Here is a 15,764-nt window from a genome sequence, read left to right as displayed (position 1 = left end):
AGATAAAAGAAAAAAAAAAAGAAAAATTTAAATCTAAATAGATAAAATAAAAATTAATGTTAATATTAAAGAAAAAACAAGTAAGGAAAGTCTAAAGTCGGGCGGGGCCGACTATATTATACCCTGCACCACTTTGTACACACAAAAAAAAAAATTTCTGATTCAATCACGAAATTAATTGATCCAATTAATTTTTTAATTGAAATGTCTTCAATCACGAAAATGATAGTATCAATCACAGTTTTAATTGGGCATAGAAAAAATTCTTGATTAAAATATTAATTGATGTCATTGGCAATTTTCAATTAATTTTTTAATTAATTCAATTAAAAATTTAATTGATTTTGAATGCAAACCCTAATTAATTTTTTATTTAAAAAGGTAACTATTTTCAATTACTTTCTGAATTGGCTTAGAGTTTTTATTTGGATTAAGAAATGTTCATCACTTTTTTTAACTGACTTAGTCTTCCGAATTTGATTAAAAAGTTAATTGTATCAATTAATTTTTTAATTAAAAATTTTAAAATTTTCAATCATTGACTTAATTAACTTTATGTTCTATATTGATTAAAAAGTTAATTGTATCAATTAATTTATTAATTGAAAAAATATTCAACTTCAATTAACTTTTTAATTGGAAATATTTTGGTGATATTTTTTTCTGTGTAGATCTAAATTTTCGATACCATATCACATCCGTCAAATGTGTTGGGGCTATATATAAAGGTTTGTCCCAAATACATACATTTCAATATCACTTGATCTGGACAGAATTTGATAGACTTCTACAAAATCTATAGACTCAAAATTTAAGTTGGCTAATGCACTAGGGTGGAACACAATGTTAGTAAAAAAATATGGGAAACGTTTAAATATGAAGCAATTTTAAGGAAACTTCGTAAAAGTTTATTTATGATTTATCGCTCGATATATATGCATTAGAAGTTTAGGAAAATTAGAGTAATTTTTACAACTTTTCGACTAAGCAGTGGCGATTTAACAAGGAAAATGTTGGTATTTTGACCATTTTTGTCGAAATCTGAAAAACATATATATGGGAGCTATATCTAAATCTGAACCGATGTCAACCAAATTTGGCACGCATAGCTACAATGCTAATTCTACCCCCTGTGCAAAATTTCAACTAAATCGGAGTCAAAAATTGGCCTCTGTGGTCATATGAGTGTAAATCGGGCGAAAGCTATATATGGGAGATATATCCAAATCTGAACCGATTTCAACCAAATTTGGCATATTAGTTACAATGCTAATTCTACTCCCTATGCAAAATTTCAACTAAATCGGAGTTAAAAATTGGCCTCTGTGGGCAAATGAGTGTAAATCGGGCGAAAGCTATATATGGGAGCTATATCTAAATCTGAAACGATTTGGCTGATATTTTGCAAGTTTTTCGAGACTCATAAAATATTCGGATGTACGGAATTTGAGGAAGATCGGTTGATATACACGCCAATTATAACCAGATAGGTGAAAAATATATATGGCAGCTACATCTTAATCTAAACCAATTTTTTCCAAAATCAATAGGAATCGTCTTTGAGCAGAAACAGGACCCTATACCAAATTTTAGGACAATCGGGCTAAAACTGCGAGCTGTACTTTGCACACAAAAATACACCAACAGACGGACAGACAGACAGACAGACAGACGGACAGACAGACGGACATCGCTAAATCGACTCAGAATTTAATTCTAAGCCGATCCGTATACTAAAAGGTTGGTCTATGATTACTCCTTCTTGGCGTTACATACAAATGCACAAACTTATTATACCCTGTACCACAGTAGTGGTGAAGGGTATAATGAGGAAAATTACTTTTAATATTCAAATCCATTGCATTCTTGATGATTGAAATTGTGAGTCAATATTATATCTACAAGCAAAATTTTATTATTAAATATTCTAATTGCGAAATAAATTTTGAATACTCTTCTTAAAAGATGATGCGTTGCTGATGCATTGTATATCGGGTGGTAGTGTTCCAGAGACGTATCGTGCCAATAAAGAACTGTCATTCGGATAGTTCTTTATTGGCACGATATATTCGTATTATATATTAGTATGGTTCGGAAACTAGCGACTGAGGAAAATTTTGCTTTTGCGAATTCATAAACCAGAACAGGGGGGATTATTTCTGGTATCGGGTTATGCATCAACTTCCAAAAACTACAGAGTTTGACGGTATAAGATTCGACATCGTCTGATAACAATGGCATAACATAAAGAAATACCTAGTTAATCTTGATATGCTTTTACATACTCAAAAAGTAGAGAAAGCAGATTCTAGATCAATTGAAATCATATTTTATAGGATATTAAATTCTCCATACAAATGATGACGTTTATAACGAACACGGTTATAAAGAATTAATAGTTATTGCAACCAATATTTGCGTCACTTTAATACATTTTCATTAAAAATACCATGCTAAAATTGTAAACTCGTTGTTCCATTCAATACTAATGTTTATAAGTGCACATCGTGGAAAAATCTGAAATTATTTCAACACAATTGGGAACATATAACAAAAATATCAATTTTTATCTTTGTGTGAAGTTTAAAGAAAATTGTATTTTAACCACTGCGATTGCAGAGTGAAGTGTAGCAATAGCCGAAGATACCCTACGGGAAATTGGTGCAAATTGCCACTGACGGACCTATCACAGAACTGGTACCTGTGCTCCAGTTAGTTGCAATTTTTAAATAGTCGTAATTTATTTATTTCCGCACTTGCTTTATATTAAAATCTTAATAGATTTAAGATTTTAATATCAAGCATTTTCATATTTACGGCCATTTTCATGTAGCTCCATTAGACTTTAACTCCCAGTTAACAGAAAGTAAAATAGAAGTTTCTTTTCTCCGATTAACTTTAGCTGAGAATTTTTTAGCAGTTAAGTTCCTCACTGTCATATGGAATATATAAGCAAAATATGTTCATAGTACGGTTTAAAAGTTCGTTAGCTTACGTAGCACTAACGGAGCTTCATGAAAATGGGGGTTAGTGAAATAAAATTATCAGAATAAACTATAGTTCGACATACATATTTCAAAAGTTTTTTTTTCATTTCGGGTTCGATTGGGATGCGCAAATTGAAACAGATTTCTAAGAGTATATCCGAGACTGGTTCCTGAGGACATGTCTATGGGTTGATCCTGCTAAATTTTCCCAGGACGTCACCTTTGGGATGGGTCCAAGACGAGTCCTAAAATGTAAATTTACCCCGTCAATGACAAACCCATGTTAAAGTGACCGGTCCCTTCCATACGTTTAGACCAGAACTGGGAGTGGTTCATACACACCAGGGACTAGTCCTTTACCGGTTCAGACCAAAATCTGAAGCGATTTGGAAGAAATTGTATTCATTCTTTAGTGAATGATGTATATTTAACCCTTATCCTCTACTACTGGGTAAAAATTGCCCAAACCAATTTTTTATAAAAATTTTATTCTAAAGAACTAGTTGAGCTTAAAGCTCTGTTTGGCTGGTTCCAAAACAATGTTTAAAGTAAATATATATGAATAAATTTATATTGAGCAAAATTTGACCCACTAATACAATACGCGGTATTTTTTTTAAGTACAGGATAAGGCCAAAGCGTGGGCTTTGTGGTCATATTTGAATAAGGGCGTTCGCCACATTTACACTAAGGCATATTTAGTAAGGTAGTTTCCTCAGTCGCCATATTGAAACTTTGATTGTCAGTCAAATTGACTTAAATTTCCCACTTGTTGTACAATGTGTTCAACAAGTGAAAAATTAAAATAGAGAAAATCTGGAAATGTATCGATGTATGCTGTGAAATATGAGGAAATGTGTAAATTCTTGTAGATGGGAAGAAATCCGAATATTTAATTCAATGATATATAATCATAGTTTGAAGAAATACTGCATGGTATTTGGTAGGTGGAGAAACAAACCCATAAAACCCCTTTGGATACGCCTATGCCATTAACCAAATACCGTCAATCAAAGTCCTGCTCAAATGAAAAATTGTAATCAACTGATAGCTTGAAACTACCTTCCTAAATAAGCCTTCGAGACCAATACTTTATTTTTTATCCTCTGTCTATTGGCTGATTTATTTCTAGTTCTTCAACCATTTTTTAATTGGCTTCTTCTAGTTGCCATTGTTACCAAATTTTTTATTTTTCTATAATAAAAGACTAAAAACTTCTTCAAAATTTCATAATAAAACTCCTAAACCGCGACAAAAAGCGATGACATTGACGACGAAAAACATAGCCATAAATAGCGATCTTCGTCGATATATATCGGCACACAGAATTAGTGGCGACAGACGAAAGGCGGCAACGAGGGCTATTGGTTTGATGGCAAATGATTCATTAGTCATATAAAATGAACACTTTTTTCAAATAAAACCTTTTACAATTCATACTGTTTTCAGTTTCAACAAAGTCCTGAGGAATATTGGTATTTACCTTTGACTACGAATTTTGCATTTTGCTTGAAATAGTTGCAATTATTTAAACTGCTCGGCTCTGTGTCATGCTTTTATCCAAATATGTGCTCAGGTAATAAGTCCTGAGGAATATTGGTATTTACCTTTGACTACGAATTTTGCATTTTGCTTGAATTAGTTGCAATTATTTAACCTGCTCGGCTCTGTGTCATGCTTTTATCCAAATGTGTGCTCAGATAATAATTTTATACGATTCTGATTATTGTAAAACTCCATTTACCTTAAATCTTTTATAGTACACATTGTCACAAAAATTCGCAAGGGGATTATTTCAGCAATTGAATTTTTACCAGACCAGTTGGGTAGTACTCAACTGGTAAAAACTGCTAAAAACAAAAATAAATTTTAAATAAATCTTGATGGGGACGTTTATTTTCTATGAAATGAATTATTATAGAAAAGTGACCGTGAAAAAATGCCCAAATATAGCAGGATAATGCCAAATTATTACTGACCTTAAGATGAAAAATTAACATATGACAGCTATTTGCTGTATATTTGTGTAGTGGAGAACAGTTGGTAAAATTTAGAATTAAAAATCAAATATTTTTTAGTTTATATTTATTTATTAGCTTAATTGTTATTAAATTCTTATAGATTTTTTATTTTTTTTAATAATCATTTTATTGTAGTTAGTTTATCATTGCATAAATCAGTAATATATTGTTAATTGGGTCAGGTTCGGCTTTGTATATATTACTTTGGAGAATAGTAACTGAAAAATGAAAAAATTAAATTTCAATGTTCTAGAATGTTACCCAAAGTATTCTCAAGAAGCCAAAAATGTTTTTTTTATATTCCTGCGTAAAAGCTCCAACATGGGAACATCAAACATTTTGTTCGCTATTATGCCTTAAAAATGTTAGCCTCTAGTTCGATTTTTTGTTTGATTCTGCATACAACATGTTTTAGTATAAACTAATTTAAAAATAGCGGACAATGTTTGTTATATTATATTTGGTTAGGTTAGGTGGCAGCCCGATGTATCAGGCTCACTTAGACTATTCAGTCCATTGTGATACAACATTGGTGAACTTTGTTATATTAGCAAACGTTGTCTGCTTTACTTATTTCTGCAGGTTTGTTCGTTTTAATAGAATTTTCTGCTGTGTCCACTAAGTTTTTGGGTGTAAACTATTTTTTTTTTAAATAGGAATTATAATCGAGCTAAAGTAAAAGCCTAGGCTAAATATGACGACGATAGGACAAAAATTGCGAGCTGTACTTTGAACAAACAAACGGTTATTGCTAAATCGGCATCGAAATTATAGACGATTTATATGCTAAACGATGTATCCACATTTGTTCCTTATGGGTGTAGTGGTGAAGGGTATGAACACAGTCATTTTTATTTGAAATAGGAATGTTCATAATAATGTTCAAAAGATTTATTTCATTCATTATTAATAAATATTAAATAAGGGGTTTAAATAAGGGTTAAGTAAGGTGTTTTCCGCCTTATGTTGGCCCCCACAAAAAAAAACATGAATGAATATCCTTACTTACCGTTTTCCTTTAAAGGCCAACATGTATTTTTTATTCGATGGAAAATGCATCGACGATGCCAAACCCGTTGCACCGGCTCGTAGCGGGAATTGTTTGTGAAACAATGGAATGCTTATGTCGAAGCCATGACGGACATGCTGGACACTCATGCTTGCCTTGGCCAAGATCGCTTCGCCCGTGTCGAAGCCCAACGAATGTTCTACATAATCGGGCCACGTGCCCGAATACAAATTAAAGATGACATGATTGCGTCCATTATTCCAGTGAGGTAGACGGGCCAATCGGGATGGGACATTGCGCACGTAATCCTCAGAAAGCGAATCGCGATCTAGTGTATCGATGCCCAAAACGAAAAGACAGGCCTTTTGCGGGTCCGGTGTATAGTAGCGCGATTCTTGAATAGCGGTTATAATTTTTTGATAATTCGGTGAGATGGGCGGTGCTGCACCCAAAGAGTTTAAGGGTTCAGGCGGATAGACATAGATGAGAAATCCTGTTCGACATTTGCTATAGTCAAAGCAAGTCTCCATGCGACATGGACGCGATGATGATGCAGGTGTAGGCCCACTTTGTCCATTCGTATTGGACACTTGTTGATCCCCAGCGACGATCTGTGATGCCAAGGTAGAGCCTAATAGGGCATTACGAGCTTTGGCAACGGTTTCTGCCACATCTACACTAATACACTGCATATAGTCACGACTCGAATCACCTTTCATAAAGCTCGTCATTTGCTCTAAGATTTCACTATCACTATCCCCAACGGAGGAGGAAGACGATGGTAGACCGGAATTACGGCGCCTATGCGTGGTCGTTTTCAGCCGGTAACCACCGAAGTAACAATAGGCGAGAAACGCGCACGATACAAAGACCAAGATGTAACGTTTCTTGGCTTGCATTTTGTTTTATTCGGAAATGTTGAGTATTTTTCTCTTTGCTTGACACCCCCACTCAACCAAGTCTAGGTTATCGTTTTAACAGTTGTGGTTTGGTGAGTGGGAGTTATGGTGGCTGCCTTAAGGAAGTGCAAGAAGTAGAATTGGGAAGATATGTAAGCGAATGGTGTGCGTATTTAGGTGGGACTCTTAGGGAGGTCGTTTATTATTCACGGTGTGCCAGGACTTTTACAAACTAATTTTCACTTTTGGTTTTTTTTTTAATGGCATCATTCATTGGTAGTAGTTAGTTGTAATCTACTGCCACAACTCATTTACGAATTCACCCAATTCACTACGCGAATGCGTTTACATCTCGGTGCCCGACGTTGCACATATTCTAAAATCTTCCCACTATTAATTGGGACGAACCGTAATGGTGGCACACAACAACATGATAGTCTTTTGTATCTATTCCAAGTATTGCACATTTTTTTTTCTATTGCAAATTTTATTATTTTTTTTGTGTTTCCCTTTGGGCGGAAAACATAACACTACAATATACAGTGAATATGGATAATGATATGTATATGTACAAATTACACTTTGATTTCCTATTCCCAGAATTGTTTTTATTTTAATATCCACGAAAGACAAGTTTGGTCTCGGTTCTCTTAGTACTGCGGACGTTTCGTTTACTGGAGAAGGTGTAGTTCTTCCTTGACTGCCTGATTGCAATGTTTTCGTTGACTTACATTTTTGGGGGCGTTAGCCAAGTACTATTCCGGAATTTGTACAAGAAATACGGGTGCTGTATTTAACACTTCATCAATGACACCTTATACCGATTTTAAGCTAAATATGCTTTTCACTTTTTATATTTTGAAATACATTTTATTTTCAGCGTTTCCTTCATTTTATTATAATTTCATTTTTTTCTGAATACTAAGAACCAAACAATGTTATCAGCCGATTGAGAGAGGAGAGCACAGACTGTTTGACATTTCTGTCTCTTTATTTGTGTTTATCCGTCAATTCAGTGCAGTAATGTCAACACATACCATTATTAAAACGCGGAAAACTGGATTGCCAATAAGAACACAAAACACGCCGCAATAACCATGATGAATATAACAGGTAATTATTTGAAACAGCTGATAGAGAATTGAATTTTATATCGAAATTGGAAATTACATGGTGAGTATACTAAATTTTTTTTTGGGTTGATAGAGAATTAAATTTTATGTCGAAGTAGAAAGTAAGTGGTTTGTGGACGTAATCGGTTATTCGAGCCTAAAGTGTTGGTAAATTATAGGGCTGTCATTCGGGATTAATCCCGTAATTTTCGGGACGGGATTTATCCCGAATACCACGATTTTTATTTTGAATCCCGGGTAAGTATCAATTTTAAATTGCTTTATAATTTACACTTATGTTCTTTTGTTACTTTTTTGTTTTATGATATAGATCATTATTACTCAAAATATTTAAAGAATCCTGAAAGTTTCGGGATCTCAAAAAAATCCCGAGATCCTGTTATTCAATAATTTTCAATTCAATAATAATAATTCAATAATTTATAAAACTCTATCCCGAATGACAGCCCTAGTAAATAATCGTTAATATATCCGGGTCAAGAGAACCGATTACCTTTAAAAACGTGGTTTGAAAATAGTTTCTCATGAAGAATTAAAAATAACCAGTTTTAAACAATTATGTAACGTGGTTGTAGTGAATCGATTTCGGAAAGCCACATTTTCAACACAAAAAGAAAACCACGTGAATTTTTTGATAAATAATTTTTCGTCTTATGCCGTTTAGTATCTTCGATTCTAGGAAGAAATTCAGTGTAGAAAGTGCCAGGCCGAATTTTTTAACTGGATATGAATGTAAATCCTTAATATTTTCAGTTTGAGTTGGGTATTAAGTTCGAGTTTAGCCGCTAAAATCGTCATTTTTTCACGATTACTTTTCTTTAATAATCCATGTTAAGGAATACAAACTTTGTGAAAATTTGCTTTGGGCAATTCCCCATCAGGTTATAATCAAATTTGCAACAAATATGTATGTACTGATTTAGTTTTCACTTTAGCGGCTAAACTCGAACTTAGTACTCACCTTTAAAGATTTTATATATAGAAAGGACATCAGGGGAAAAGTGTATCTTTTTATACCCGTATGAATATAAATCATTTATTTCCGGTTGTTAAAATAATAAGTATGTCAAAAGCGCCGGATATTTACATATAAACAGGGTAATATATCCGGTTCTAATGGAAACATCAGCCTACTAAGACGGATAGGTTGAAGTGTTTGCTAATGGAATCGATTTACATCGAATAGTTTTAAACTGTTTTGTAACAAAAAACGATTGCAAAAATACGTCTTAGTCTGTATATCTGAAACGGGTCGATTCATACATCATTTGAAAGGTTTCTTCATTAGCTTTCTATGACATTTCAAAGTAATCGTTTCACCGAGACCGATTATTTATTTACACTTTACAACCGAACAACCGGGTACCCGGTTACTTCCGTCAGGAAAAAAGTTGTGGTTGTAATCTACTCTGAGTTCACCATGTATGAAGTTTTGAAAAATATCTGAGAGATATAGCTAAACATATAGTTTCGCCAATATTATAGTACAAAAATTTGAATTCAACACAATTTTGTGCAAATGTTGTGTATAAAATCTGGTACTAAATTCTTAAATCAAAACAAGAGCTTTCACGGTTTACTATGTTATTTTAAGAAGTGATAATTTGGATTACTCCCTTTATGTTATGTTAGATTTTGCAATGAAAATTCGCAGCTTTATTGTTTGTTAGTATTTGTAAATATGGTTTTTGGTCAAACACGAACTTACTACCAGTAATACGTAATACGAAGAAAAATATAAAGACATTTAATTGTGGCATTAAGGCTGCTAATTAGGGGAAATTAGGTTTGATATTATGGAAACCGGGTTTTTCAAGCTCACTAGACTATTCAGTGATACCATACAGTGGTAAAAATCTTTCTTATCACTGTGTGCTGCCCGATTCCACGTTTTAGCGCGGTGAAACTAAATTGGAATTTGAAATCCTAAATTAGAATTTGAGAAATATTTTTTAATTATTAAAAATACGTAAAAAAACATAATTAAGAAATTTAGGCAATTAAGCGTGAAAGTTAACTAAACCAAGAGTTTATTAGCAGAAAGTTTAACAAAAAGCGCGGACAAGGTTGTGAAATGTTTTTAACACCTATAGTATATATAGTCAGTACTATGTTCGCTTTTCGCATTGAAATTTTCGCGGTAACTTTATTAAAACAGTTCAATATAAAGCTGATAAATTATTTCAATTTATGCGCAGATTCTTGTCCCTCTAGATTTTGGCAAGACTTTACAGGAATTCGTTTGTTTTCATTTACAATTTTGATTATTTAAGACAAAGTAATCGCGATAAAATAAATCATTTACAACAATCGGAGAAATAATGAAACGCAGTCGAAGCCTTTACTCTAAAAAGGAAACAAAATCGTTCGACATATTCAAATTAATCCTAAATTCAGAGACTCCAACCGAGATAAAGGAGGAGTTTAACAAGGAAATCGGTTCCCAAATATTTCGAATAGCGCTAGTTGCAATGATATAATAGCCAGACGAAAACCACATATAAGTGAGGTGAAGCGGAACAAGAAGATTTTGAATTGTGTAATATATAGAAATTAGAAAGGTCGTCTTTTATGCTTGAAACGCCACAAATGGTGCAAAGAGATCTCGAACTGCTGTAATAAATCACTTAGCCGATTTCGCGTACCTCGTCTTCTATCCGAGCCCTTAATACATATGCAGAAAAACCATTTCGGTAGGCAAATTAAAAGCGTTTTTGTTGTGCGTATTGTCATATTGAAACTGAATTTAGTTAACATTAATATATGACGAATTATTTGTTCATTTTTGAATGGGTATATATTTTTCAATTTAGTAGCGAAAGAAAAAGCACAATAAATATTTTAGCGCGAATTTTTGTGGGGTTATTTAAAACTAAACAAATAAAAAAAAAACATAAGTTAAGGAAAACTCCTAGAAATGCATTTGTTCTGGTACTCTGCAACAGTCGTCTCTTTTCTCTCAGTTTACTTAAATCGGATACCGTAAAAGGCGGATTTTTAAGTATTAGCGTATTTCCGGCTTATCCTATTCGCACACACCAAATTGATTTCACAATATTTTTTATTGTGATTCTTTCTGATACTTTTATTTGCACCAAAACACAAAACTTCAAACCCCCCATACAGACTCGATCCGTTTAACACGCCGAATACAACGCTCGTTACAATGTCTCGTATCAAACTGAATGCCACAATTCAATTCCAATATAGCATGTTTGTTGTGTTCTTTTTTGTTTTTGTTTACATTCTTAAACATTGTGAGATACTCCAATGTCATGCGCACTATTTATATGACATCCAGTGACATCTGAGATTGCCAGTCTGACAGATGTAAAAGTACTCAGTATTCTGTAGCTGAGGTATTCACTACAGTTTGTATTTTATAGATAACCTGCACATTATCGGCCTAAAGCCGGTATGCACTTCTTGCAAACATTTTCCTTCCCATAAGAAATGAACTGCTATTTATGATAACGAATATACCGAAATTTAACGCTACGCTGATAAATGATTCTATATTATTTGTAACATAGAAAAGGGAGTGGCGAGGGATAGATAAATCATGAAAGAAAGATACAGTAAAGATATAATTAGCCAGAAAATTAAAAACGAAATTGAGCAAGTTTTATTAAACTGTAGTTACGTCCTGGAAGGAAAGTATTTTTTTGTTTGGTCTAAATGAAAATGTGCCTATCAGAAATGTATCATGAAAGAAAATGTAGGCTTATTATGTTAAGTAGTTTTTATCTATAATAAATTAAAAGTGTCAATATAAATAATTTTTTAACAATTTTAGTCAGATTGAAGAAGGTCAGATTCAATTCAATTTTATTCTACAGTTTAGGAAATGTTCGTATTTTGAAGAATACTGGGGGCGAAAATTTTTAAAATGGCCTTAGCGTTATATGAAGTTCAAAACGGGCACAATGTAAATAAAATTTAATCACTTTAGAAAATTATTAACTATTATGTGCGAACTTCGAATTCATTGAAATTCTTCAAAGTATTACACTTATTACGTCTCATTAGATAAAACGATAACAAAAAATAAAAAGTAAAAAATTCCTCACGTTGACGAAATTTTTACTAGTGTACCCTAATTTTAATGACATTAAATTCAGATAAATTGGTTTTACAAATTCTTGATGATATTTTTTTGGGTGTTCGCAAATCAAATCCGATCTTTATGCAATTTATTACAGCGAACAAACGTCCTTCAATTTCTTAAACCGCCAGAACATCGAACACATCGGTTTATAGTTCTACATTTCATACTCTCGCATTCTAAGCATTGTACTTAGTACCAGGGATCCCGAGCGGCCCATTTCTTTCGCACCGCTCTGGAGGAAAAAAATCACCTCGCTCCGGGAAAAAAACTTCGGTCCGCTCCTTCTTAGAGAATATTATAGTACTCACATTGCTTTATATTGCCACTTCATTTATATTTTGCGAAAACAAAAAACATACAACTACAGGTCTATTATAACAGACACAAAAAAGCAAAACAACGAATTTCATGATATAGTAGCAAAAAATTCATAATTTAGATTTTGAGATTAGATTAATTACAAGTATGTCCGAGTGATTTGATTCCGTTAGGCAGCTGCGTGAACGATTATATGTATATATTCAAGAGCAGAAAAGTTGCGCTCTACACTAGCATGTGCAGCTGGAACAAGGGATGTCTATTTTGCCGATTTATCGGCATTTCGACGATTTTTTAATCAAAAAATAGCAAATGCCGATTTTATGATTTTTCCTCCAAAAATGACGATATTAGCTCCGTTCAAAAATTTTGACTAGCTCCGTTCAACAATCTGGACTACATGTTTAGAGCCAGCAAAAGAGAAAATGCATTTGACAGTTGTGAGTTAGGGAAATTGCAAGTTTTTGCTAGAGATTTCATACATCTACACACAAAAAAAAATTTTTGATTTAATCACGAAAATCGCGAATTCAATCATTTTTTTAATTTAATTTAAAAAATGTCTTCAATCACGAAAATGATAGCATCAATTGATTGAAAATCAACACGATTTTCAATTAAAATTTAATTGGCTTTTGTCACGGAATCAATTAATTGTGTGATTGGATCAATTAAAAACGTGATTGATTTTTAAGATAAAATTCAATCACAGTTTTAATTGAATCAATTAAAATTTTAATTAATTGCGCGACAAATATCAATCAACTATTTGATTGATTCAATTAAATAATTAATTGAAATTGGCTACAAATTTTAATCAAAAAATTTATATATTGCGCACCCAAAATCGTATTTAGTTTTATTTGAAATAAAAGAAAATGTGCGTTTCTTATAAAACATATACAATATTTTATTATCTTTTGAATTATGCAATAGACACATAAATTTGGTTCTTGTCATTTGTGTATTTTGTTCTAACATAACTTACACATACAATTACTATCAAGAACAACTAAAGGGTGAAGAAATAAACTATATAAATCATAATCTTCCTTATCATAATAGCCTTGTCTATCTTGTATCTTGTATCTTCCTTATCATAATAACCATGTCAGCATGTAGATGCGCCTAGATTTCCAATAAATCAGCAGCCTATAAGCTAAATTAGTTTTTCTGAAAGTAAATAGAATAATTCGAATTTAATTTTGTTCAATTAAAAGTTAATTTTGTTTAACATTACCCGCATAGAATATCAAGTTCAATTCTTAGTTCCAGGTTGCAGATTTATAATCTTCCTTTGCAGTTGTAGTCTTTTAGCATAAAAAGGTGTATTAAGGAGCTCGGTAATTTAATTTTAGTAACAATTCCTTTGCAAAATTTCCACATATTTAAATCGTCTATTAAAATTTGAACCAATCAAGGACAAAAATAATGTAATATTTGGTATTATATTGATGATACTTTGCATTCTGGAAATAGAAAAAAAATATAAATGTAAAATACATATTTTTATTATTTTCGGATATTTTGCATATTTTTAAATCCAAAAGAAAGAATTTTTTATCATTGCATAATTAAGCTAATTATTTTATATATCAGATAGATCAGATCAGATACTGCTCACTGGAATTTAATGCCAACGCTACTTCGTAATTTCAAGATGAATCTTCCAACAAACCCATACCGCTCTTGGTTTTAAGAAAACTATGAGTGAAAAAAAAAACAATTTTAAAAAAGTAAGGAAAGTCTAAAGTCGGGCGGGGCCGACTATATTATACCCTGCACCTCTTTGTAGATCTAAGTTTTCGATACCATATCACATCCGTCAAATATGTTCGGTGCTATATATAAAGGTTTGAACCAAATACCTACATTAAAATCATCACTTGATCTGGACAGTATTTGATAGACTCTACAAAATCTATAGACCCAACATTTAAGTCGGCTAATGGACTAGGGTGGAACACAATGTTAGTAAAAAATATGGGAAACATTTAAATCTGAAGCAATTTTAAGGAATTTGTGCAAAAGTTTATTTATGATTTATCGCTCGATATATATGTATTAGAAGTTTAGGAAAATTTGAGTCAGTTTTAAAACTTTTCGACTAAGCAGTGGCGATTTTATAAGGAAAATGTTGGTATTTTGACCATTTTTGTCGAAATCAGAAAAACATATATATGGGAGCTATATCTAAATCTGAACCGATTTCAACCAAATTAGGTAAAGCCGGTTAGAATGTTAATTCTACTTCCTGTGCAAAATTTCAAGTAAATCGTAGTAGAAAATTGGCAACTTGGGCTATGAGTGTAAATAGGGAAAACGATATATATGGGAGCAATAATTTGGCACACTTGACTATAGTACTAATTGTATATATATATATATATATATATATATATATATATATATATATATATATATATATATATATATATATATATATATATATATATATATATATATATATATATATATATATATATATATATATATATATATATATATATATATATATATATATATATATATATATATATATATATATATATATATATATATATATATATATTCGAATTGATTACAAATTGATTGAATCAATTAATATTTTAATTGGAAACGTAACAAATATCAATAATTTTTCTAATTTGGTTTTATTCGGATTTGATTCAATAATTAATTGAATCAATTAACTTATTAATTAATTAAAAAAAATTCGGTGATAATTTTTTGTTTGTAGGTAATGAGTTTCTTTACTTGCATTTGGTTTTTTTTCAGCCTTGAACTGATTAAAAATAAGGTATGTTTTAGAAAAATTAGTGTACACTACATGCACTGAAAAAATATTTACGTGATATTGAAGATTACGCAACCTAAATTTTAGGATGCGAAATTTACAAAATATTAACGACAAATTTCTTTAAAATAATGAAATTTTAATTAAATTAAAGTATATAATCTTTACTTCAAACATTTTTTTATCAAATTTAGGACACACATTTTGTAAATTTGCGTCCCTCCGTTAAAGTCGCATGTCTTTGAACTAAGGCTAATTTTCCTTAAAGTAAAGAAAAACATTTTTGAATTAAAGAAATTGTCCTTAAATTAACTGAAATATTGAAATTTTAGATTTAAGATAAAAACGCTTCAAATATAGGCTAAGACTTATTTTGAGGATTTAGCATCTTTCGTTTAAAGTTTTTTTGGAATTAAGAAAATATTTTTTACTTTGAATATCCGTATCCGTTATAATTTGGATTTTTAAACTGGCATTTGTTTGTACGTGAGT

General features: G+C 31.6%; 1 protein-coding gene and 1 long non-coding RNA gene across 2 annotated transcripts in view; both read right to left on the bottom strand.

Moving 5' to 3' along the window:
• Nucleotides 1-7,947, bottom strand: part of ttv (exostosin glycosyltransferase 1 ttv) — a 441,491-nt gene extending 433,544 nt beyond the window's left edge. The window contains 1 exon segment of the mRNA XM_075312971.1: nt 6,018-7,947. Coding sequence (XP_075169086.1) covers nt 6,018-6,916 — 899 coding nt within the window. The 5' untranslated portion in view covers nt 6,917-7,947.
• A 5,413-nt stretch (nt 7,948-13,360) lies between these two features.
• Nucleotides 13,361-13,936, bottom strand: LOC142237451 (uncharacterized). The gene is made up of 2 exons (XR_012722490.1): nt 13,716-13,936; nt 13,361-13,648 (listed from the first exon to the last, which is right to left on the bottom strand). It is a non-coding gene; the product is annotated as an uncharacterized LOC142237451 (long non-coding RNA).
• Nucleotides 13,937-15,764: the final 1,828 nt, after the last annotated feature.

The sequence above is a fragment of the Haematobia irritans genome, chromosome 5 (genome assembly GCF_050003625.1).
Source record: "Haematobia irritans isolate KBUSLIRL chromosome 5, ASM5000362v1, whole genome shotgun sequence".
Taxonomy (NCBI): domain Eukaryota; kingdom Metazoa; phylum Arthropoda; class Insecta; order Diptera; family Muscidae; genus Haematobia; species Haematobia irritans.
Note: the sequence above shows the minus strand (reverse complement) of the source record. Positions and strands in the feature narration are given on the sequence as shown.